General features: G+C 44.5%; 3 protein-coding genes across 3 annotated transcripts in view; 1 reads left to right on the forward strand and 2 right to left on the reverse strand.

Moving 5' to 3' along the window:
• The first annotated feature begins 511 nt into the window (after positions 1-511).
• On the forward strand, positions 512-12,285 carry LOC308311641 (kelch-like protein 41b). The gene is made up of 8 exons (XM_080758413.1): positions 512-994; positions 1,564-2,043; positions 2,492-2,887; positions 4,516-4,673; positions 5,576-5,683; positions 8,352-8,537; positions 9,054-9,200; positions 11,880-12,285. Exons 1-8 carry the CDS (start codon positions 773-775, stop codon positions 11,989-11,991), a joined length of 1,809 nt encoding a protein of 602 aa, XP_080614539.1. The 5' UTR covers positions 512-772; the 3' UTR covers positions 11,992-12,285.
• A 7,245-nt stretch (positions 12,286-19,530) lies between these two features.
• The window catches only part of LOC308311644 (heparan-sulfate 6-O-sulfotransferase 3-B-like), a gene marked incomplete at its 5' end in the record, with an annotated part of 30,607 nt that continues 25,081 nt past the window's right edge, over positions 19,531-25,056 (reverse strand). Inside the window, one exon of the mRNA XM_080758416.1 lies at positions 19,531-20,978. Coding sequence (XP_080614542.1) covers positions 20,198-20,978 — 781 coding nt within the window. The 3' untranslated portion in view covers positions 19,531-20,197. The remainder of the gene's footprint in view (positions 20,979-25,056) is intronic.
• Positions 21,608-22,669, reverse strand: LOC308311645 (dnaJ homolog subfamily B member 1-like; the record flags this gene model as incomplete). The annotated part of the gene is made up of 1 exon (XM_080758417.1): positions 21,608-22,669. The coding sequence occupies one exon, from the start codon at positions 22,667-22,669 to the stop codon at positions 21,608-21,610; it is 1,062 nt and encodes a 353-aa protein (XP_080614543.1).

Genomic DNA, 25,056 nt, shown 5'->3' on the forward strand with positions numbered 1-25,056 from the left:
TACACTATACACAGTACATGCACGTTTCAATCTCACTTGCGTGAAAGCGCCTGGCGTGCTCGCTGCAGCCATTTTGTGACAGAGTGGATCCTATTCCACATCAGCGGTCAATCGTGAGACTGTCCAAAGATTGATTGAATGAAGGAAGGAAGGAAGGAAAGATTTCAAAATAGATGAATGAATCAGTCAGTGAATGGAATGCAGAGGCTCTGATGAATCCTTTCAGAATATAACACTCCAGTGCAACATTATTACGGGTAATGAGCTCAGCTTGGCAGCAGCACTGACATGTCATTGTCCCTCTTTAGCTACTGTTAGAACCCCAGGCTGTGACACTTTGGGAGCTGTGTCATGGGTGACGTGTGCCCCGTCCCGTCCCCCCCAGTCACACACTCACTGTTCCAGTTGCTTCTTTCACTCTGGTATGGGGGCAGCTGCACTGGGACAGGGCCTCTACTCGGATTTGGCCCAACCAGACTCCATTGAGCTGCGGCAGGGAGGTGAGAAGGGGTGTGTGGGTGTGGGTCTAGGGAGCTAAATTTAGCGAGAGCGCAGGATTAAATTGCATTGCAGACTCTCTAGGACGGGAACCCTTTCCTCTCCACTGCCTTTTCCGTCCAGCGTCGGCTGCCAGGAGGACCTCTGTGTGGAAGCCGTCTCCTCTCCTCCGCGAACCTCTCCCCTCGTTTCGGTTTTCGTCCTCGCCTTTGTCTTTGTCTCGCTCCCCCCCCCTTCCCGTCTTCCCTCCCTCCCCCTGCTCGCCGAAACCAAAATGGACCCCAACGCCATCAAGGAGGAGCTGAGGCTCTTCCAGAGCACCTTGCTCCAGGACGGCCTCAAGGAGCTGCTGATCGAGAACAAGTTTGTGGACTGCACGCTGAAGGTGGGCGACCGCTGCTTCCCGTGCCACCGGCTCATCATGGCCGCCTGCAGCCCCTACTTCCGCGAGGTCTTCTTCACGGAGGAAGGCAAGGAGGTGGAGAACACCAAGGAGGTAATCATACTCTTTATTGTCCCTAAATGATATTCATCTTCACAGGTCTGTTCAAGCAGCCACACAACAACACATAGCACAGAAAAAACATAACACCAAAGACACATGCATAAACATGAGGTCCCCACTGTGTGCACAGAACTATCGGCAGGGCAGTTTGTTTAATGTCTCGATGGCTGGAGGCCAGGACAAAACTCCTACTAAAGCGGGCCTTTTTCCAGGCTAAGGTTCTGTATCTTTGTTCAGGTGAGATGAGGTTGAAAAAGCGATACAAGGCATGATCAATGTCATGTGATACTGTAAGGTTTGTTTCTGTTGGGCATGGACAGTATGGTGTAGAACATCTGCACTACTTAATTTACAAGAAGTGTACACAAGAATTATTATTATTTGTTATTCATCTCCTATATGCATGGCATTGTGGACATCTTATTCAACGACAACAAAATAGAGGGCTGAGAGGCGGTCAAGGTGGTCCGTGGCTTAAATGCAGAATAAATAATGGACCTTGACATGGAAAGGGTTGAAACAACAGGTTGACTAATGCTTTAATTTGTCCCACGGTCAAGGTGGTTCTGGAGGACGTGAACCCAGATGTCCTGGACATGGTCATCCAGTACCTGTACTCGGCCGAGATCGACCTGAACGACAGCAACGTGCAGGACATCTTCGCCGTGGCCAACCGCTTCCAGATCCCGTCCGTGTTCACCGTGTGCGTCAACTACCTGCAGAAGAAGCTGTCGCCCGCCAACTGCCTGGCCGTGTTCCGCATGGGCCTGGTGCTGAACTGCCCGCGCCTCGCCGTGGCGGCGCGCAACTACGTGGCCGACCGCTTCGAGGTGATGCGCGTCGACTCCGAGTTCCTGCAGCTGGCGCCGCACGAGCTGTTCGCCATCATCGGCGGAGACTCGCTCAACGTGGAGCGCGAGGAGATGGTGTTCGAGGCGCTGATGGCGTGGGTGCGCCACGACAAGACCAGCCGCGTCAAAGTCCTGGGTGACGCGCTCGACTGCGTCCGCTTCCGGCTCATGCCCGAGAAGTACTTCCAGGTATACGGGTGCACGATTATGAAATTATGACCGAATCTCCGATTATTTGCAGGGTCATATCTGCCGATACCAATTCTGACCGATATCGGTCAGAATCGGAGGACCAATAAAGTATTCAATCAATCAATAAATAGCCTATAGGCTACTCTTTTCACAACTGAAGAGTACACAAATTAAATGTAGACAAATGTAAAGTTTATTTTAGTTTTTATATATAAAGTTTTATTTTACTTAAGATTTTACATCATATCTGATTAAGCTTTTGTTCTAGACTAGAGGTACTAGATTCATATTGAAGTCATTGATGATTTATTTAATTTTTCATTTATTATATATTTCTGCTGGTGAAAACCACTTAAATAATGAGGATTCGATACCGCTATATGGCATTTATATGGCCGATTCCGATCATGCTACCGATTCATATGGCGCGTCCCTATACTTCCAGGACAAGGTGGAGACGGACGACCTCATCAAGGCGGACCCCGATGTGCAGAAGAAGATGGCGACCGTCCGGGACGCCTTCAAGGGGAAGCTCCCGGAGAAGCCGGCCAAGAAGGAAGGGGAGGAGGAGGAGGAGGAGGAGGAGGAGAGCTTCCCCGGCTGCCTGAACGACACCGTCCGGCACGGCATGTTCGCGCGCGACCTCATCCTGATGATCAACGACTCGGCCGCCGTGGCCTACGACGTGGTGGAGAACGAGTGCTTCCTGGCGGCCATGTCGGAGCTGGTGCCGCGCAACCACGTCAGCATGACGACGGAGGCCAACCGGCTGTACATCGTGGGAGGCCTGTTCGTGGAGGAGGAAAACAAGGACATGCCGCTGCAGTGCTACTTCTACACGGTGAGAAGACGCTTAAACCATTTAGACCTGAGTTAAAAACATTCACTTTGAAAGAATATATATTCAAAGATTTGTGCCCCATTTTTACGATTTTTCTAAAATTGCGCGCTATGAGCCTGTAGATCTGCTATTTTTCAATAGCTAAATTATAACATAATGTTTAAAGCACCAAAAGGGGTTCCCGCCCAAAATGGGTTAACTCCCGCAATGTGACGTGTTGAATCTATTAGTTTGACTCTTAGATTACGGTTAAGGCACTCGCCTTTCGACCACAAGACCACGGGTTGGAACCCGGGCACCACCGACTCAGCGTATGAGCAGCAGGGCTTGATGTGGTGCGGTAAGTGCTGGGCGCTAGGTGTTGCGCTCTACCTCAACATTTCATCTCCCAGAGGTCTAGCGCATTGAAGTGGCGATAGACACCCGCACCTTGGCTGATACCCACAATAAGCCTCTCTGGCTTATTGGATAGACATTAGGATAGAAATGTTTTTTGCATGTGTACAGGACTTTGCGTGCGTGCGAGAGAGAGAGAGAGACACTGGTGGCTGGTGCAGTCATATTGTTAATTCATTCAACATCGCTTTTTTTCCTTTCTTTTTTTCCCCCTTTTTTTACAAAACCCAGTGTAAAGCAGCTTCACAAAATAAAATAATTATATTAAAACAACACAGAGTAAATCAAAACAACAAGTCAGCTGTGGTTCAAAATGATTGTTAATAATATGATATATTATTCATATTAATATTACAATAATTCAATAATGATAGAAATGTACAATGTACATCAGAAGGTGAAATCATGAAATCGATTATACTGTAATAAATCTAGATGTTCGTCATAATGTAATTATCACGAATCGTTAATGGAAATAGATAGATATGCTCAGCTGCTGAAGACACTGTTAGTCCTCCCATTGTCTGGTTTGTGAAGTTAAACTTTAATATTTGTATGCTGTCTGAGTCTACACGGCTCCTTCCACAAGCAGGGCAGAGAAAGGCTGAGTGATAAAACAGCAGGGATTGGAGATGATGTCAGTTAAACTTATAACCTCTCACAGACCTCGCGGGGGTCTCCCAGCATGGTGCTTTTATGTGATTTTCCTTCAGCATTCATTCAGTCTTTATTACTGATAGTGGCAGTGGGAGAGGGACAGGAAGGAGACTGGGGATGACGTGCAGCAAAGAGCCTGGGGTCACATTTGAACCCGGGCCAGCTGTGAGAATGACGATAGACAATATTTATCCCATTTAGACTTGAGGCCGATTCTACAAAATGTCTTCTAAATCCCAACGGTGTTCTGAGAAACGTTATGTTGCTACTGTATATCAGTTGGTTCTCAAAAGTTTTGAGGTCACTATTCATTCATCATTAATTGTTTCGGTGAATTGAGTAGGCTATATATAAGGACCCCAATGGAAACAAGCCATAGTGCTTTCTTACACAACCCCTGCATTGCCCTTCTGCGATTTATTAAAAAACATTGAACTTGGAGCAAAAATGTAATGTCTGCGCAGTAAAGATATGCATGCCAATAAGTGTGTTGATTTATTCAAGCCGAGAAGCGTATACTCCAGACAGTTAAATTCATGTGTACTCATGACATGGGCCCTGGTTTGTCCCTGCAGTTTGACCCCCTGGCATCGGACTGGGTTGCCCTGCCTCCCATGCCCTCGCCAAGATGTCTGTTCAACCTGGGCGAGACCGGGAACCTGCTCTTTGCTGTGGCTGGGAAAGACCTCCAGACCAATGAGTCCTTAGACAGCGTCATGTGTTTTGACACAGAGTGAGTCCTCTTACCTCTTCATAGTTCTCCCTTTTGTGTTAGTTTCTCTTTCTTTCTTTCTTTCTTTCTTTCTTTCTTTCTTTCTTTCTTTCTTATCGATCTCACTCCATTCTGTTTGGCTGTCTGCAAAGTTTTCAGGTAACAATTGCCTTTGATGAAGACCGGTATAGGTCGAAAGTCGAAACATGTTGGTTTAATAACGTTTTTCCTCCTTTTTAACTATTTTGTGTGCCCGGATAGATGACTTGAAAAATGTATTGATGAATAACTGCACAAAGAAAATATGTGACAAATGATGAGCTGCATATCCATGTCACCTCGCCTAAGCTGTTTGCTCATTAGGAAATATTACACTGTGAATGGAGTGCATTTCTAATTTTATGTACTGTACATACAGTGTAAATGATCATCCCACTACAGTAGAACATATATACTAGCTGATCATGCAAAGCTTGGCCAATCAAATCCAAATCTCACGTTTGTGATGCACAGGGCAATTTTAATATATAGGATTTCAGACTGTCAGAGTGTAGAAGAGGGAAATACGGTATTTAGGTGTTGTCGCTTTACTTCCAATGATAAAGTTCAGAGTCAAAACAGTCCTGAGAGAAAACCAGCAAGGATATATACTGTAGTGTGAGACAGAGGGGGAGGGGAGACAAACATGTGGCTGATTGTAGGCTACCTGTAAGTGACTACGTAAATATCTCTTCTTGAGAGAGTGTGAGACTATTCCTGTTCGTCTTCTCACCTATCAGGAGGTTATAGAGGAGACAGAAACAACAGTCTCTGTCTATGCGGTTCATGTCTGTTAAGTGTGAAAACGCATAACATGAAACAGAATGTACAGGAGGAACAACAGAGAACCTTTAACAGATGACCATATTGCCCCCTTTGCTCAGGAAGATGAAATGGAGCGAGAGCAAGAAACTCCCACTGAAGATCCACGGTCATGCTGTCGTCTCCCACAAAGGACTGGTCTACTGCCTCGGAGGAAAGACAGACGACAAGTGAGTGTGTGTGTGTGTGTGTGTGTGTGTGTGTGTGTGTGTGTGTGTGTGTGTGTGTGGTGTGTGTGTGTGCGTGCGTGCGTGTCAGGCCATATGTTGTGAGTCACAGCTGTTTGTGTTCCGTCATTCTGTTAAGCTCTTTGGAAGGTGGGAGTGTGCAACACAAGTTAGCAACAGTTTGCTCACTTTGCTGTTTGTCCAAATGTAATCTCCTAGAATAACCAAACGTAAATGTATTGTTCGTGTATTTGGAAATTTGGTTTAATACATGAAACCCTGTGACCGGACAGGGTAGAAGGGTAGAAGAACTACAATAGTTCTGGACTAGTATCTCATCCTCGGATGGATGGTTATAACTGTGCTAACTAAACTAAACCCAGCTAAGATAACTGATACAAATGCTATGGATTCACTCGTTTCTGTCAGACTTAGCCTACTGACCTGTTACTTTTTATTGTTTTCTTGACAAGCCATTCATCATCTTCCTCCCCCACAGCAAAGCCTTTAACACAATAATTTGTGCATGAGTTATTCTGTCCTGTGCATAATTTGTATAAATTGTAACCCGTTTATACTCAGTGGAGAGACATAACTGAAGGAAAGGTTCTGGCACAACTTCACCCGCTAGCAAGATGCCTGGAAACATTCTGCGGAACCGGAGAAAATGTATTTGCTGAACACTTACTTGCTGTACTGTAGATCAGAAGAAAAACGACTATGAATGCATAGAGGTAGATCGGCCCTTCGACCCCGGGCTCCCCCAGAGCTAGTGTCCTTGAGCAAGACTCTGAACCCCTGATTGCTCCCGATGAGCGAGTTGGTGCCTTGCATGGTTTCCTCCGCCACTCGGTGGACATGCACAATGTAAAGCTCCCTGGATAAAGCCACTATATAAATGCATGCACCATTTACCATAAACGCAATGCGTTATCATGCGTGTTGTGATTATTGTTTTAAAAGGATTCAGAATATGAGTGCTTATACTACAGTATAGGCGTACTGCAAGGATATTTGATACCGCATGGAGAGGACAATGCGACTAATAGGCATTAAACTCCATGAACTGTAGTGTCAGGTGATGGAGCAGGTGCCGAGTTGCTTATATTTTTGCAGTTGCTTGCTTATGCAGGTGCTTTTACGCTAACTGTTCCCAGACTTAAGACAAGGCATGGTGAGTCAGCGGTTAGTTATGCCACACTTTATTTAGTCGGAACAAACTTCCAGAGGATCTGAGGCTTTCACCAACGCTGACTACCAGTGCTTTTAAATCCAACAGCTCTTATGTATGTCCTCCACTGCATGCTGCTACACTAAAGGTTATGTTTTTTAAGATTGAAAAAGAAAGACAATTTATCAGCTGCAGTTTTATGGTGTAGTTCCAGCTCAGCTTTTTGTTTGTTTTTCACTTATTTTATCCTGTCGAAATAGCATGAGGACCTTAAAATAAATATTTCCCGCTAACTAAAGATCTGGAGAGCCTTTTACTGAACAAGAGAGAAGGATGAGACTGTCAGGGCACTGCGTAAGGCACCCAGAACTTGAGGCAAGTAAATTGACCCTATGGGAGCCAACCCAGGGCAAAGCCAGGAGGGGAAAGAAGCGTAGCCACCTACAGTATATAGACAGCTTGGCTGACAACACTGCAGAGCTCAAGAACCTACATAGATAGGAAATTGTGGAGGGCAGCGATCCAGGAATCCCGAGTTGGTGTTGGCTAGACCTCACTCTCGCAGCAACTAACTAACTGAGCAAACAATTCATATTTTTTGTTATCTTTCATTTTTATCTAATACATTTTTGTGCTTTATATAATGGACTGTGAAATTGGCTTTGTGTGTGAAATGCGCTTTACAACTAAATATCCCTTGCCTTGTTTTAGACCCTCCATGTCACGACGTACACACCCCTGCTAAGGCCCACGACTGAACCCCCAAATCCAGCATTTCCCCAAGCTGTGCCTACCAACCTTCCAGCCGTGAAATATGATATGATATAGTACTGTGTCAGTTTTCACTGACATTTGTCTTGTGACCCAGCTGCCTTGTATGCAACACATACAGTGTGCACACATTTGACGTAACACAAAACAGAAAAGAAAATACAATGACATACATATGTATAAACATAAAGGCAAGAGCAATGTCCACAGCTCAGTCTAGTCCTGGCCAAGGACAAAATACCTCTTCAGTCTGACCTTATTGTTATGCTGGAACACCATATCTCCTTCCTGAAGGCAGCAACCTATACTCTCCATACAACCTATACTCTCCATACAAAACATGGCTAGTATTTGAGATGATATTCCTTGCTAACCTTAGGATGCCGTTATACATCATACATGGATGTATAGAGTCTCTGAAGTAGTTGTCCAACAATATTTGAACAACATTTTCAGTTGTTGCAGCAGTTGTGAATTTAGGGCTACAGACAAGCATCCATACCAGGTGGTACTACAGTACACTCATAATAACAGAAGTGAAAAACAAAAGAAGAATCCGCCTACTACTGTAGCACCAAAAGATCTTAAACGGCGAAGAAAAGAGATTCTTTGCTTTGTTTTCTTACACACTGATTCAACCTGATCTTTTTCTACGACAAAAGATGGTCTATTACTACTCCTAAGTATGAATATGAACATTCCATTCTTTGCTTATGAATTCCTCCACAGCAAAGCCCTCAACAAGGTGTTCTGCTACAACCACAAGCAGTCCGAGTGGAGAGAGCTGGCGGCCATGAAGACGGCCAGAGCCATGTTCGGCGCCATCGTCCACAACGGCAAGATTGTGGTGGCCGGAGGCGTGAATGAGGAGGGCCTGACCGCCGCGTGCGAAGTCTACGACTTCGCAACAAACAAGTACGAAACCTGAACGATAGCCTTAACCACTTTAGATTCTACTATTGTAGAGAGTAGATGGTGTAAAGTAACTAAGTACATTTACTCAAGTACTGTAATGTACACTTGAGTTTATTTGAATTTCATTTATTTTTTCAGTACTTTTACTTACAATTATTTGAAAACTCTAGTTTATAGTTGCTTTTGATTACAAAACATACTTTAACCACTTCTTAACCACTATTTTGGCCATTTGAAAGCTCACATAGATATTTTTATACATTTTATACATTTGAAAACTTGTGAAATGAGACATTCTGCACAATGAATACTATTGGTACTTTTTTCGATACCAACACCTTTGTACTTTTACTCAAGTCAATTTTGAATTCCGGAACTTTTACTTTACTTTTACTTACTACATTGCAGTATTGATACTCGAGTGTGAATGCTTTATTATCCACCACTGGATAGAGAGTACTATGGCACAATGTAATGTATGTTTAACATGGTGTGTGTGTGTGTGTGTCTCCTCAGGTGGGAGGCGTTCACAGAGTTCCCTCAGGAGAGGAGCTCCGTCAATCTGGTGAGCAGCGGGGGCTCCCTGTACGCCGTGGGAGGCTTCGCCATCGTCCAGCTGGAGAACAAGGAGATGGGCCCCTCAGAGGTCACCGACGTCTGGCAGTAAGTCCCTCTGTCACTGATTCTCCTTGAGGGTGGTTCCCAGCCAAATGAGGAAACACTCAAAGCTATTGCAACGCGGCGTGAGCTTGTATTATTATTATTAAATTGTTTTTATTGGTTATTTTCCGACACACAAGACATACCTACATACATAATACACCACTAGACTACACATGGGCGTGAGCTTGTAGAAGTGCAAATGTTCTCCTATCTATAGAATCGTTTCAAGTGGGGTCCACTGCCAAACAGCCTACATACCTGTATACATGTGAAGGTCCTGCACTACATGTCATCTACATGTCATGAAAATGTTTGAGCACCACTAAACCCCCCCCCCCCCCCCCCCACAATGCAGCAAATTCAATCCTGCTGTTATTATTTCCACTTGCTAACTTGCAAATGATGTGGCAATCATACCATTAAAGTCCTCATGCCATATTGCTTATGGAAACACACATTTTCAAGCTTATCTTAATTGGTCCTCACTAATGCTCATTATTACAAATGTCACTATAAACAGACGCTATCAAATATCACTGACTGACTGTTGTGACGACACAGAGACAACTCCCTGACAATATCGCTGAGACAGTTTCTTTTTTTTTTGGACCACAATGCTTATTTCACCGTCTGTCCACTCCGCTGTAGTGCTGACATAATGAAGTGAGTGTCTCAGCCCTGCAGTCGCTTCTCGCCTTTATTAAAGCGGGTATGTCACGCCCCTCGGGAAGCTATTAAGGCTATTAACGCTAGCATCTAGATTGTGACGTAAAGTCGGGCCAGCTCAATTTGACCAATGAAATTGATCTTGTATCTGGTCTAAATGTCAGAGCGGCTCTGGGCTCTGCGAGTTAGCGTTCCTGGTGGCTATCAACTCATGCTAGTGGTTTTGAGGCCACCTTCAGCCTCATAGCTGGGTAAAAGTTTGGTGGAAAAATTACTTTTTTGCTACAAAAAACTCGCCAGAATGACACCGAGTTGACGTCCAAGTTTTAGGGAAAACTGTTGCATAATCGCAATTCCGCGCGACGGGTTCCATCGTACCCATCTTGTCTATCTGTCTCCCCCCCGCTGACACGCCCTCAGCCGGCTAAGTGCTGAACAGGGCTCACGGAGCCCTGGAGCTTCACGTAACCACTGCCTGTGACTACTCCACCTCTCTCTCTCTCTCTCTCTCTCACACACACACACACACACACACACGCTCGCTCTCTCTCTCGCTCTCTCTCTCTCACACACACACACACACACACACACACACACACGCTCGCTCTCTCTCTCTCTCTCTCTCTCTCTCTCTCTCTCTCTCTCTCTCTCACACACACACACACACACACACCGATATAGGGGCGGTCTCTCTCTCTCTCGCACACACGGGGGACTTCGCAGCCGGTGTGTGGTGGGCTTCAGACGGACTAGTCACGCGAAATTGCGATTATGCAACAGCTCAGTTCAGTTCAGTGCAACAACTCAATGTCATTGTAAGGAAGATTTCCGAGCAATAAAATAATTTTTTTGATTACACTTTCACCTAGTCTGACGCAAAAGGTTACCTCAAAACCACTAGCCTTTGTGCGCTAGCCACTCAGCTCGGCTAGATGCTAGGTCACGTCAGAGCCTGAGATATAGTCACGTGTCGTTTGAAACTGTTTTCATTCAGACCACGTGATGTACCTTATCAGCAATGTTAATCTCGGGCTTTGACACTCCCCCTTTAAGCTGTCTTACTGGTAAGATATGGTACTATATCTGTCTACTCGCTCTGTGTCTCAGAGGTGGGTGGCTGTGGATAGTTGGTCAATTTGCCTGCCAGTGACATCATTTGTGGGGATTCCAAGCTAATGGAAACCACCATAGACTCTCCCAAGAATGCATGCTGATGCCACAGTAAAAAAACAATAATCTTGTTTTAAACGAGCACAGATGATGTCATCGATAGGCAAATCTTCTAACCATCCAGTCCACCTCTGAGACAGAGCATGGATGACAGAGCAATAACGAGGACCCATACAGCATCTATGAAGATAATGTTGACAAATCCCCCATCTGAAAATGTTTTGTGCCAGGGACCCCCAGGCAAACAATGCATGGCACAGGTCAGGAGCACAGACCAGTAATGAGGAGATGCTGACCATGGGAGATATATAACTCAATAACTGGCTACATCTCTCACGACGGTCATTGCGCACAGCTCGTAGCCACGATGCAATCACCTTTTTTATTTTAGTTAAGACCTGACGTTACTCGTCCATCCATGGAAGTAATTTCTCTATGGAGTCTAACATTGGGCCATCTTAGAATGATCACGTGTAAGAACTGTGGTCCAAAAATAAACAAATTGTCCTGTGTCAGGTAGGTGTCTCTGTATCGTTAGTCAGTCACATTTCCGCTATTTTTGAAAACCACTGTTCTACTTTTCTAAATCCAAAGAGTTTTCTGAAAAACGTTATGTTGCTATACATATACACTCACACTCGCACACTCGCACACACGCACACGCGCACGCACGCACGCACGCACGCACGCATGCACGCACGCACACACACACACACACGCACACACACACATATATACAGTATAAAGATTACAGGCATGCTTTCCCAGTTGAAATGCGTTTTAAACAGTGACAATATTGCTAGTTGTTTTGACTCCCTGTGGTTGTGCTCTGCCCTCATCCAGGTACGAGGAGGATACCAAGCAGTGGGGCGGCATGCTGAGAGAGATGCGTTACGCTGCCGGATCCTCCTGCGTGTCCCTTCGTCTCAACATCGCCAGGATGCCCAAACTGTAGAGCAGGTGTCCTTCATGAGCCCCCAAATGATGCCCCCTCCCCTCCCCTCCCCTCACTGGATAAAACACTTTGATGACACAATTTGATTTGTATTATTTTAATCTCTCTGCTCCGTCATCAACATTTGATACTGACTGGTAACTGGTTGTTTTAAAAAAAAAATCGAAAGAAAAAAATCCATAAATAAGCAGTACAATAATTAGAAAAGAGATTTTGATCGATAGATCGATTACCGGTAAGTTAATGTTTCTGACTCTTCGTCGTCTTTTTGTAAAATAAACGTTTGTAAACTTCTTTCATTGGTGTTGTGTTGATCTACGCAGAACGGGTCGGTGCATGTATCAACACGCTATAGCAGGGTGTAGTTAAGCGCCCCAGTCTGACAGGGGGCTCTCAAAAGATGCCGTGCCTCCATGGTTTTGTTACAGTATTGTTCGGTTAAATCAAATATCCGGTCTGATATGTTGGACCTGTAACTCACTTTAAGACGCTCCAAAGCAAAAAATAATACAACGTTTCGACCGTGAGGTATTTGTCAAGACTTGACGAAGCGTTGTTTTGCTTGCTGTGTCGCAGAATAAAACTTTGGAGCATCTTAAAGTGAGTTGGGAGTCCCCTGCTTTTTTCTGTCTGTTTAAAGCTTTCATGACATTAATTTTCATTTATTTTTAGGTTTTATTACCGCAATTTCACCCACACAACCTGAACTTTGAACATTCAGTGGATTTTCTGTGGGGCTGGGGTTTTCTCTGTGTGTTCAGCCTTTTGAGCTGCAATGAAAACAGGCAAAATCCCTCAACAGTGACATCTGCTGGCAAATTCTTATGTCAGATATGGGATTTGATACATCACAGTCCACAGGCAAATTGTTGAGCACTTGTTTGAGCCAGAAAACCCCAGACCACAGAAAATCTACTGAATGTTAAAAGTTCAGGTTTTTGAGTGGTGCAGCCACTCCAAGGAACAGCAATGCATGTCCCTTTGTATGTATGTAATTATGTGTTTAGAGTACCAACAGGTGACAAAGTCACTGTTGAGCTTCACACTGTGCACAGGTGCATGATGGGAAGCTGAGTTAAGCTGGGCACCGCTCTAGTGACATACAATTCTCCATTCATTGTCAATGGGAATTTAATGTTTGTGTAAGACAAAAGTAGACACTATGATGTAAAATTCTCCATTCATTGTCAATGGGAATTTTATACACATCAGAGCTTGATATTGACACGGGAAAAGCCAAGAAAATACAGAGAATTGAAATGAGGCTAGCTGACCTTTGTTAATCATGCAGGGGAATTCCGTTTCAGCTCAGTGGTCACAATGAGTATACTCTGGGGAAGCACTTAGGGGTAAAAGTGTCTTCCTCAGGGACACTTCAATATTATATAGTGGGCTACGACAGGGGCAAACTGGTGACCTTCTGATTAACAGAGACCACCTCTCTATCTCTAAGCAGCCATCCAAATGAAGGAATTATACATTTGTGAAATTGTCGGTATATTATATGGAAATGGTTTCAAGATCCTGGGTCACTGATTCCCATGGTTTTAATGTTGGAAAAAAAACACGCCCCCTTTTTTTCTAATGCCCAGATGTTGCTGTTATTGCCCAATGCCCAATTTGTTATGCCCAGAAAGCCTCCCTAGCTAATGACAAAATAGGCCTAAGGCTTCACTCACACGGTCACAACAGATTGTTGTATAGCTGATGCATGAGACTTGTTTACTGATGCAAGCTCGCAATTCATTTCCAATGGGAGTCACATGGTTTGACACAGCATTTTTGTTGTATGAGGGCAGTCGAAAACAACAAAAACAACAAACAACTAAAATGTTCCAACACTCCAACATCCAACAATGTTGTATGCTAGATGCGAAGGTGTGAGTGAGGCCTAAAGCTACGTTCCAAAATTCAAATACAATCACAGATTTAGACCAAGTCAATAGTAACACATACAGGTTCGCTGTGCCACCCAGTGCAAATACACGTATAGGCTAAACATTATTCATAGCCTATTATATTGTATTTATCACTGTATACTATATTTACACATCCTATTAAGAGCAGTGGGAGCAATTCATACAGTGGCTGGGGAGCAGTCAGAGGTTAAGTGTCTTGCTCAGAGGGGCGAATCGGTGACATTCTGTCTCCCAGAAGGATTACCCATTCAAAGGTGCAGTACGTGATATTGTTTTGTTAAAATAAGTGTTAAATAGCAATTGCAATCATTCTGCAATCCCTAGCTGTCTCTACAGCTCTAGAGAATAAATCCGGGTACCGGATAGGATACACATAATAGATTATAGGAAGTCATTACAGAAAAAACTCAACATAGAAAATTAGAACTGGACCACTATATCAAATGGAAGCTGGTTAAATGGGTTACTCTCTCCTGATTGGCTGAAATTGGCCAAATTAATTTTCTGTTCGTTAGACACCTGGGGAGTCAGGGTTCCCACACTATAGCAATACTATCCGAATATAGACCTTCAACTTTATAACAATACACGTTTTGTTTTACTCCCAAACAAATCACTTACTGCACTCTGCCACACTTTTTTACACCCAAGAGATCTCGCACCTTTGATCCTGGAGAAAATCATGTTAATGCCCCTCAAAGCCCCCCTTTTAAACAAATCCTAACAGAAAGCTGCTGCACCCCCGTCCTGACATGCATCCATACGGAGGTAGAAGGAGAGAGGAGATGAGAGAGATGTTATAATAAAGTGACACCTCCTCAACAGCTCTTCATCACGTTCATAATGAGAACAGATGGAAGCTCCTGTCAACCACGCTCTGCCTGCAGCGCTGTCGTGCACTGCTGGGAGGCTCGTTGGCAACGCTACTATTGATGAGGGAGGAGAAACTTTATTTATTTTCCTCACACTGAGTCGGCTTGTTTTTTTTTTTTTTTACTTTACTTTTCACTTCCCTTTGAATGTAAAACAAGGATTTTACTAATCTGCACCCCTTGTTTCGTCCTCTAATGCAGGGGTGGGCAACTTTGACAATGGAGAGGGCCACTATGTATAGTGCCTACTTCCACACTCACTCCAGAGGGCCACTATACTTCCACACTCACTCCAGAGGGCCACTATACTTCCACACTCACTCCAGAGGGCCACTATACTTCCACACTCACTCCAGAGGGCCACTATACTTCCACACTCACTCCAGAGGGCCACTATACTTCCACACTCACTCCAGAGGGCCACTATACTTCCACACTCACTCCAGAGGGCCACTATACTTCCAAACTCACTCCAGAGGGCCACTATACTGTACTTCCACACTCACTCCAGAGGGCCACTATACTTCCACACTCACTCCAGAGGGCCACTATACTTCCACACTCACTTCAGAGGGCCACTATAGTATATTTCCACACTCACTCCAGAGTGCCACTACATTTCCACACTCACTCCAGAGTGCCACATTGCATATTACTGTCACAGCTAGTAATTAGCTGAAATCAATAATATATCAATATTTGGATATTAACCTGAGGGCCACATTAAGTGATGGTGGGGGCCGCATGTGGCCCCGCCCCGGGCCGCCAGTTGCCGATGTATGCTCTATCTAATGCATAATTCTCACATAGTCTAAAATCTAGCATTTCTCTCTCTCTCTATATACTGTATAGAGAGATATTTTTATAGCCCCCTCATCAGTGACCTATTTTGCTGATTCTCCAAAGCTGTTAGAAAAATATAGGTCAGGTTTTGATATGTAATTATGTTTGTGTCTGTTCTGTTTTGGGATAAGATGGATGCTGGGGTATGACTCAACTAAACAATCTTTATTGTTTCAGAAAGTTTAGTTGCATTTTTATGAACCACATCATTGCTCACTCCCAGAATGAATATACCGTACGTGTGGTCAAACTAGTTCAACATTGAATATAATATGTACAATATACATTATGTACAGTATATGTAAATTATATCATCAACAATGAATATTAAAATGAATGCATCAGTTGTCAGGCATGAGGCATCTGTCAAAAGTATTTCATTCAGATTCCATGCACACACACACACACACACACACATGCACACACACACACACACACACACACACACACACGTGTGTGCGTATGTGCATGGAATATCTGATGCAGTTGCACATGAATTTCTAGGATGTAAATGAGTGAGTGTTCTCAAAGCACCCGCAATGAGTGAAATGACCCCTAACTGCATTGTGATGCAAATAGCAACTCAGTGCTCGGGTGCTATTTGCACATTTAAATGACGTTGCTGTCCTGAAGGAACCACCTTTTGATATATATATTTTTTTTTTTCATAAATCAATGCTATCAACACTAATCAACACCCTTTACGTCTGGGTGTTCGATAAAACAAAAACAAAAATCTCCTAACTCCACTTGAGCTGGATGGTTTTTTTTATTTCCTGAAAAATGAACATTTTGTGAGTTTGGTGGTTTCTTCCAGACAGCAGAGACTATATTTGGTCGGCTCAGACTTCCCTGTGAAGATGACAGCAATGATTGTAGCAAGGCGAAGAAAAGGGGTGTCAAACTCATTTTAGGTGGCAGACTGGATTTGTCAAATAGTGATGCTGTGCGAGCGGAATTGCTTTCTGTATGTCACGATCTTGCAACAAAAAAAAGGGGGGGGAAAAAGTGAATACTCAAGTACAGTACTCAAGTAAATGTAGCCTTCTCATTGTCCTCCGCTGGTCACGACACACAAAGCATGAGGGATAACCTTATTGTACAGTACGTAGCCTATTACAGGTCTAGGATTAAACAGGAAGGTTTAGAGTCTAGCCTATATTTTATTGTATGGTTTATCTATGGTTTACCGTGCATTTATGATGGAGTGAGTGTCAGTGTGCATGGTTTATTTTTCTTTTGTTTATTTCATTTGAGGTTTGGTCAGTACCATTATTTATTTTGCAGAAAGAATAGTAATACAAGTAGAAAAACACTTTGCGATCTGTCTCCCTGCTGTGTTTTCTTTAGGATTTTACTTTACACTTGCATGGCTTTATTTTGTAGTGATGTCCCAGTGTTTCCTGTTTAGGTCACTAGTTACCTGACTTGTCTCACCTGTGATTCTTCGTTAGCTCCACCTGTGTACTGTATGACTGTCCCTGGCCCTATGGCCAGGAGTTTCAATGTTTTTCAGACCAAGGAGTGAGATGAAGCAGGGACATCGATCTACTGCATATAATTTTTTGGATCACATTCTATTGTATATTACACTTTTCTTTCAAAGATTTCATAGATAGCTTCATAGAGTTGTTTGACCTATCATCAGTGGTGAGTAATTTAATATTTATTTTGTTTGTTTTCACCAATATGTTGGATTCATGTTAATGTGTATGTTCAGACATTTGAGCACTTAAACCCTCAATGCATCTCTCGCCATAGATTCCCGTGTATCCCCCTTTTCATGCAGTGTAGCCCTTGAAAAATTCTGGATGTATCTAGATTCTAATTTGCTTCACGAATCACGATTCTCCATGTATTCAAACAGTAGATAGGTTAGTTTCAAAACTGTAGATAGTTTTACTTCAGTGCAATAAATCATGACTATTTATGGTCACCGATTTGCTCCGTTTGTGTTGCACACTTGCGTGCGTGCTACACACACACACACACACACACACACACACACACACACACACACACACACACACAGAGCTGTGGAAAACATATAGAACGACATCAACCTACCTTTCCGCCTCAGCTGGCGAAGAGGTCAACTCATTTCTCATTTTTGAAAGCTTCCACATTGCTGTACACAGTACATCACTGTGGAGCATGAAAGACCCAAAGAAACTGAAACTGAGCTGCTCTGCGAGGGCGTCGACAGGCTCCTACACACAGCACCGTACATCCTTTGATGAAATTCTTTGCGTTACAAAGGGGAAGAAAATAATAATTCTAGGCTGTGTGGTGAGGTGACTTTAACAAGCTTTGGGTCAAACATGATGGAGAGAATTCTCATCTGACCCGGAGCTCCTGGAATAACTACTGCTCCTTATCAGCAGTTACACGTCCTCTGCAGTCTCATTACCTATAGGAAGCTGTGTTGTGCAGAACTAGAATAATGCTTGGAACGCCAGTCTTTACACGTCAATAGATATGAACATCCAGGACACAATGGTGTTTTTGTTTTGTTTTTTGTTTTTTTACACGGCCAAGTCCATATTTCAAAGCAATTATTATGACAGTCGGGAATACTTCGCCAAAGCATCACCTTTGTGCTTCAGTGGCCCATTTGGTGGACGCTTTTATCCAAAGTGCCTCGGATTTTGGAGCTAGTTTTAGCACGCTAGTTTTGTCCCCCGGGGGACATCAGTCACCTTAACACGGGCAATGTTAATATGCTATTCTCTTCACTGAACTGCACACGGACTGCAGACCACTGATAGCTGATTGTGTATCGCCGTACCTCCTCCAGTTAAACAGGCCAAGGAACCCCTAGATGGCTATTTTAATGTATACTTTGTTTGTGTTGTACAACTCTACGAATTTGTTCGTACTTATATAATAATTAATATACCATACCGGCAGGCTGTGGAGGAAATGATTCCAGCTGGGTCTACAGTAGAAGGGCTATTTTAGTCTGAGAACGATCATTCCCTCTTCCGTCATCTAATGCATCAACCACGCGTCTTCCTCCTCCTGAACCCACGAGAGGTTTAGGATGCTGAGCCCGGAAGCACATATTAGAGCCCTGTTTCTCCAGATCGAAAATATAGGACATTAATATTAAGCAATCATGTTGGCAACTCCCATTTCACGGGGATCGCCTATACATGTACAGGAAGGCGCACTGAGCTCCAGGCACTATTATGTATATTGTCAAATGATGGCAGGGGGAGAAGAAATAATTGCGCCGGCCCGGCCCCCTCCGGACACCCTATGATTTCTGCCGTGCCAGAGCCATGGTCAATTGAACTTCAAATGACCGATCTGGCTGGAGAAGTGCCAATAACCAGCCAGTGCCTAATGGTCGAAATACCAGCTTTTTTCTCGCTGTTGATGCAAGAGTGCTGGAATTGTCCCTGACAGCCTGTCTTTCAGGCCCCGCGGCGCTTGTGTGTGTGTGTGTGTGCGCGTGCATGCTTGAATTATAGTCCTCATAAGAGAAATAGTTTTATGATTAAAAATACTTTTAGATTTAGGCTTACAGTATGCCTGATTTAAAAGTAGCTGCATTTTGCAGGATAACACAAAAATGGCATAAATAGGTCTATACATTTTAATATCATCACAAGTAGAGTAAAGTATAAGTGTGTGTGTGTGTGTGTGTGTGTGTGTGTGTGTGTGTGTGTGTGTGTGTGTGTGTGTGTGTGTGTGTGCGTGCGTTAACATGCAGGTGTTTGTTTACGTGAAAGAATATGAAGGACTCTGGCACGCAAACGTTTCTATTTATAGACAGCATTCTGAGAGGACGCAGAATATGTGCATGTTGGATGCACACACACACACACACACACACACACACACACACACACACACACGTATGCAAACAAAGGAGACGGCTCATTATGGGAAACCACAGATCAATGGATGCTGGGTATCTTTATTGAGCACACTTCACTTCCTCCATTCCTCCATTTTATGTACAAAGCAGCCTAATCAATCAGGTATACAGTAGCACGCCGTGGAATGTTGCCATGTCTGTCTTTTCATGTCTCACGTACGCCACAGATAAATTAGAATATTCCACCGAGCCACAGAGCGATAAATATAGATCACAGACGCCACACCCCCATAGTTCCCCCTTCATCATTGTCCTGCTCCCGCTGAAATGTATGGGAACTTTTTTCACCGCTGCAAAAACGACCAACAATAATGAATGAATGAAACCGTACAGGTCGTGTAATTGCATGGGCTGTCCAAAAAAAAAAAAAAGAATCGACCACAATACAAAAGAAAGGAATGTGAACATAAAATATAAAACGCTGAAGTCTCTCGGACGAATACATCCAATGTTAAATATTAAGACACCACTCGGCAGTCTGACTCTTTGACTCGGGAGTCAAAGGCATGGTTGGATTAGAAATAAAAGGATGGTGAGAGAGACAGAGAGAGAGAGAGAGAGAGAGAGAGAGAGAGAGACACAGTCAGATGGAGGCGCAGAATGAATCACCACCCGTCGGTTCACAGTCAAACTGCGCATCCGCACTTTTCACCTGCCACTTCCTGGTTCTCTGACCGTGCCGCTCCTCACCACCGCACCACTTGGCTACTGTAGTCCTCTGTGGTGACGACCTCCTTCAACCCTTCCTCTTTCTCTCCCTCGTTCCACCCCTCCTCCTCCTCCTCCTCCCCCCCTCCTCCTCCCCCCAGCCTCCAGAGCTGGGCTAGGTAGGTCCTTTGGAGCCTCCTCTGCCTGTGCTGTCTCTCCTCCCTCCTCCGCAGGCGGTCCTGGCGGTGCTGCCGCTGCCGGCTGTGCTGGTAGCGCTGGAGGAACAGCTCCTTGGCGTAGCCGTACAGCTCGGCGTCCAGCGCGTTCAGGGCCTCGATGCGCCGGCGCACCTCCTCGCTGATGCCCACGCCGGCGGCCCGCGTGCTGTTGATCTGCGTGAAGGCCTGGATGAAGCGCAGGCCGAACGTCCGCTCGAACAGGTACTGCGTCTTGCGCTGGAACTCCGTCAGGCCGTAGAAGGCCATGTTGCGCAGGTTGGCCTTGGCGCTGGCCAGCAGCGCGCGGCCGCGCTCCCGCTCGCCCATGGACGACATGTTGTAGCAGCCCACCAGGCTCAGGTCGGCCAGCATGCGGACCTGCCGGTTGTTGGCCAGGTTGGACGGGCAGTCCATGAAGCTGGACAGCGGCACGCCGGTCCAGTCCTCGCCGCTGTAGCAGGCGGGCAGCTCGTCCCGCGTCGGAAGGCGCCCGTCGCACATGTGCAGGGCGGTCTTCCAGGTGGCGCCGCGCTGCACGTGCTTCCACTCGCTGAGGTAGCGTGACACCGGGTCCCGCAGCATGGTGATGTAGTAGAAGTTCCTGCAGGGGGAGACAAAGGCACAGAGACATGCAGTGAGCTGACAAGTACCACCACTAATCTCTTCCTTTTGTTGTTGGTTGTGGGCAGGGTTTAATAGTTTTGTAAATGGAGCAATTAGTAATGAGTAAAGGTGCTGAAAAACTCAACAGAGAAGTTAACAGTAGCATGGACAATCAATTAACAGGGAAGCAAACTTGGTTTGTTAAAGTAAAAAAAATGCATCTAGGAAATCTAATATTGGACCTGCTATGGTGAAACTAGTGAAACTGTACACATTGTATTTACTATTCTTTGGAGTAATTATTATAAAAGGTGTAGCTGGTGTAACTTTATATAACTTTCCCTGTCAAAAATAACATGAAATAAGAAAATACAAATAAAAATGACAACTCTCACCCCATGAAAAATGGAGGCAAACCTAACAGTCAATTTCTTAAACCTTTCACGACACTACAGCTGGCTCAAATTGCTCCGGTTAGTTAGATAATTTCATACTGATACACACATGCATCACAATCTCTTAAAAATACTGTGAACTGAAAATTAAATTCCTTATATTCCAGTCAGTCTTGTCAGTTCTGAGCAAAAATAATATCAGAACTCTTTCTTTTGAGAGAATCCTTGGAGCTCATGGCGGCAGCGCCTGGGCGATTGCGTCCTTTGTGCTCTGACTGAGCACCTGTGGAAATATCACCTCAAATTCCACCACCATGTCACCACGGGGATTGGGGTACTTGGTCAAAGGGAGCCCTTCCCATTTGATTCGCCGCTGAAACCCTGGCCGCAAGACATCAGTGTTTGCCACAGGTATGGTCCTGCCATCTATTGAGGGCACATTGACTGTGCCACCGCACAAGGCATCTCTGAGGGAGATCTTGGCGTTGTAGTAGATGTCGGAGCCGCTGCGGCGAAACACAGGATGCGGCTTGTCCTTTATAACAAACACCACATCGGCAGGGATGTTGGTGGGGGTCTCATCGCCTTCTTTGGGAAAGATGATTTTGGTGCCCTCCTTCCATCCCCTCTTTATCTCCACCTCGAGGATCTTGACCTCTGTTCTTGTCATTTGCCCATCGGGCAAATGACAATCAGCCGCAATCAGACGCTTGCGGGTGATCCTCATCTTCTTGGTGCAGCCCGAGAACACCTCCTCCAGGGTCACGTTCAGATTGTGAACCACGGGAGGGTCCTGCACGCGCACACTGCTAATGCTGTGACCCTCCGGACCCCCCCTTCTCCCGCTGTTGAATGAACGGAGTAAGTCCCCCCGGAGTATGTTCCCTATTCCACTACTCACCCCTGACGAAGTCCTGTTACCGCCGCCAAAGAATTCTTCAAACGGGTTGCTTCCACCAAAGAAGTCTGAAAACACGGCATGAGGATCCCCATGGAAGGTGTAGTTTCTGGTAGTTCCACAATGACCACCTCCACCTCGGTGGGCTCCTCCCCCTCCTTGGTTGGCGCCTCCACCCTTCAGACCCTCTTCGCCGACGTGGTCATAAATACGTTTCTTCTCTGGGTCACTCAGAACATCGTAGGCCTCCGCAATCTCCTTGAACCTCTCCTCGGCTCCCGGTGACTTGTTTTTGTCGGGATGGTACTGCATTGCCTGTTGGCGATACGCTTTCTTTATGTCTTCCTTCGAAGCTCCTTTCCTAATGCCCAAAATGCCATAGTAATCTTTGCCCATGTTGAAAACCGCCTCTTCTGTTTCAGTCGGTAGAATACTTACTATATGATTTAATCTTGTTCGGTTATTAAAATGTTGAATTAGGTAAAGCAGGTATGGTGGTCACCACTTCAGCACGGCAACCTTTTAGACTACTTTGTAATGCAGATCTACACTCGGACGTACACTCTGTCTCTCCCATCTCATGGCAGCATGCCATGTACCGTACCCACAGATCTCCTCTCATGTAATGTTTTTTGCCTCGTGCAATATTACCTTTTATAATGAGACGTGGACCGGTCTGAAACCCTGCTCAGATGTGTCATATGTCATAGATTATGTCATGGGTGACTGATGATGTCATAGGTGACAAACTGACAAAACTGACAAATTGCCAATGATCTGGCCACATCTGGCCAGCTCGTTGGTGCTTTGCACTCCTGCGTCTTTGTTGAGCACATCCACATGTTAATGTTGCCCACGTGTTGGTTCCCACAGCACTACTTTGCTGGTTGGCAGCTCTTGGTGTCTTTGCCAGTGTCCTGCTATAGTCAGTCTCATTCTCCTTGCTGCTATTTTCTGGCATTCCATCATACAGGTTCTCGTTGGTAACACGTGTACAAGTAAAAGTGCAAAGGTATTGGCATCAAAATGTGCTTAAAGTACCAAAAGTATACAAGTAGTCATTATGCAGAAATCTTCCATTTCACGTTTTCAAAATCTATTAAATCATTTGAAAATAGCAGATCTACAAGCTCACAATGCGTCGCATAGCAACACATTGTGAGGTTGTCGATTGGCTAGGGAGTTGGTGTCTAAGGGGAAAAAGGTGGGCCAAGGATAGAGCCCTGGGGAACTGGGGTCAAGGACAGAGGAATAAATCCCTCTTGTTCTTGATTCGTAAATTGTTAATGAGATTATAACTGGATAAAAATCAAGATGAAATTGCTATGCATGCGTGTGTGTGTGTGCGTGTGTGTGTGTGTGTGTGTGCGAGGATTTAAATAAATCCGCTGAGAAGTCAACCTGCATAATTTCCCAGAAACTAATTATTCCTCGCCAGTCAACTGATGGTGGATGATATTCACACCTCTCACACGTTCTGTTGACATATGACAGAACATTGGGGTGAATGATGAGTCATATACAGTATATGATCGCTGTACTGTACAGCAGTGCTTCTCAAAGTTTTTAATGTCAAGGACCCCCAAAATAATATACTCATTAGCCTGCAGACCCCCAGTTGAAAATATATGCCAAGGACCCCCATAAGAGATTATTTTTACGGCTCTAGCAGTGATTTTAAACCATTTTCATTTCAAGGTCCCCTATTACCTATTTAATGGCATTTCTATCTCTGGGACCCCCAATGTATATTGTCAAATCAAAGTTAATTTAACTTTGATTTACAAATGGAACTAACTTTGTGTACACATTTGTATTTGTATTCTCTGAGTTACAGACCCATAAGGGTCCTTTGGTTCCTAACTATCATTTAGCTGGGGACCCCCTGGAACTCCCTCAAAGACCCCTAGGGGTCCCCGGACCCCACTTTGGGGACCACTGCTGTACGGTATGTCTCGAGGACGCATGTTGAAAATATAGAAGATCATTCCACATAAATGATTTGTTTAAATTGCATTCAAATCAAGAGGTGAGATGAGGTGAATGGATGAGTGACATGTTTTCTTTGATCACAACGAAGGTATAAATAGCCCTACATATGGCTTACACTGGTTATTACAATGAAAGAGAAAAATAGACACTATGCCTATTTGCTCAGACACTGACGTAAAATTCTCCATTCATTGTCAATGGGAATTTAATGTTTGTTTAAAACCCATTCTGGGCGGGAACCCCTTTTGGTGTTTCAAACATTGTTATAATTTACCTATTGAAAAATAGCAGATCTACAAGCTCATAGCATGCCACCGAGTGGCGCGCTATGAACTTGTAGGTCTGCTATTTTTTTTAAATCGTTAAAATGTGCCTCAAATCTTTCTGAAATCTTTCATGATTTAGAAAACATTTATTTTAAATTTCGACGTCAGGCGTAATGGGGTAAGACGAAGGTGGACGGTAACTAAAAGCTGCATGTACGAGGGGCTAGAGCCCCTCAAAAAAAGAACATAAATAGTTTACAGTAAAGCACATATATCACCACACGGGCGTACAGACAAGTACCACTGATTAAACGCAAGAGGTGAGACTTAACACAATTAGTGAGGTGAGACTTGACATGATTTCTCTCTCTCTCTCTCTCTCTCTCTCTCTCTTCTCTCTCTTCTCTCTAACTCTACTATACTATACTATATATTTTTCCTCAAACAGCCCGTCGAAAACAATTTTAAACAAAACATTTTATATTTCAGATATTAACCCACTTAGGACTGAAATGTTATGTTGCA

Source organism: Protomyctophum bolini (assembly GCF_963924005.1).
Source record: "Protomyctophum bolini genome assembly, chromosome: 24".
Taxonomy (NCBI): domain Eukaryota; kingdom Metazoa; phylum Chordata; class Actinopteri; order Myctophiformes; family Myctophidae; genus Protomyctophum; species Protomyctophum bolini.

What these genes read in the sequence shown, in the direction of transcription:
- LOC308311641 (XM_080758413.1), top strand. Translation starts at nt 773, where the DNA reads ATGGACCCCAACGCCATCAAGGAGGAGCTGAGGCTCTTCCAGAGCACC. An exon ending in TGCCCGAGAAGTACTTCCAG is followed by an intron (nt 2,044 to 2,491) that starts GTATACGGGTGC and finishes CTATACTTCCAG; the next exon opens with GACAAGGTGGAGACGGACGA. An exon ending in TGCAGTGCTACTTCTACACG is followed by an intron (nt 2,888 to 4,515) that starts GTGAGAAGACGC and finishes TTGTCCCTGCAG; the next exon opens with TTTGACCCCCTGGCATCGGA.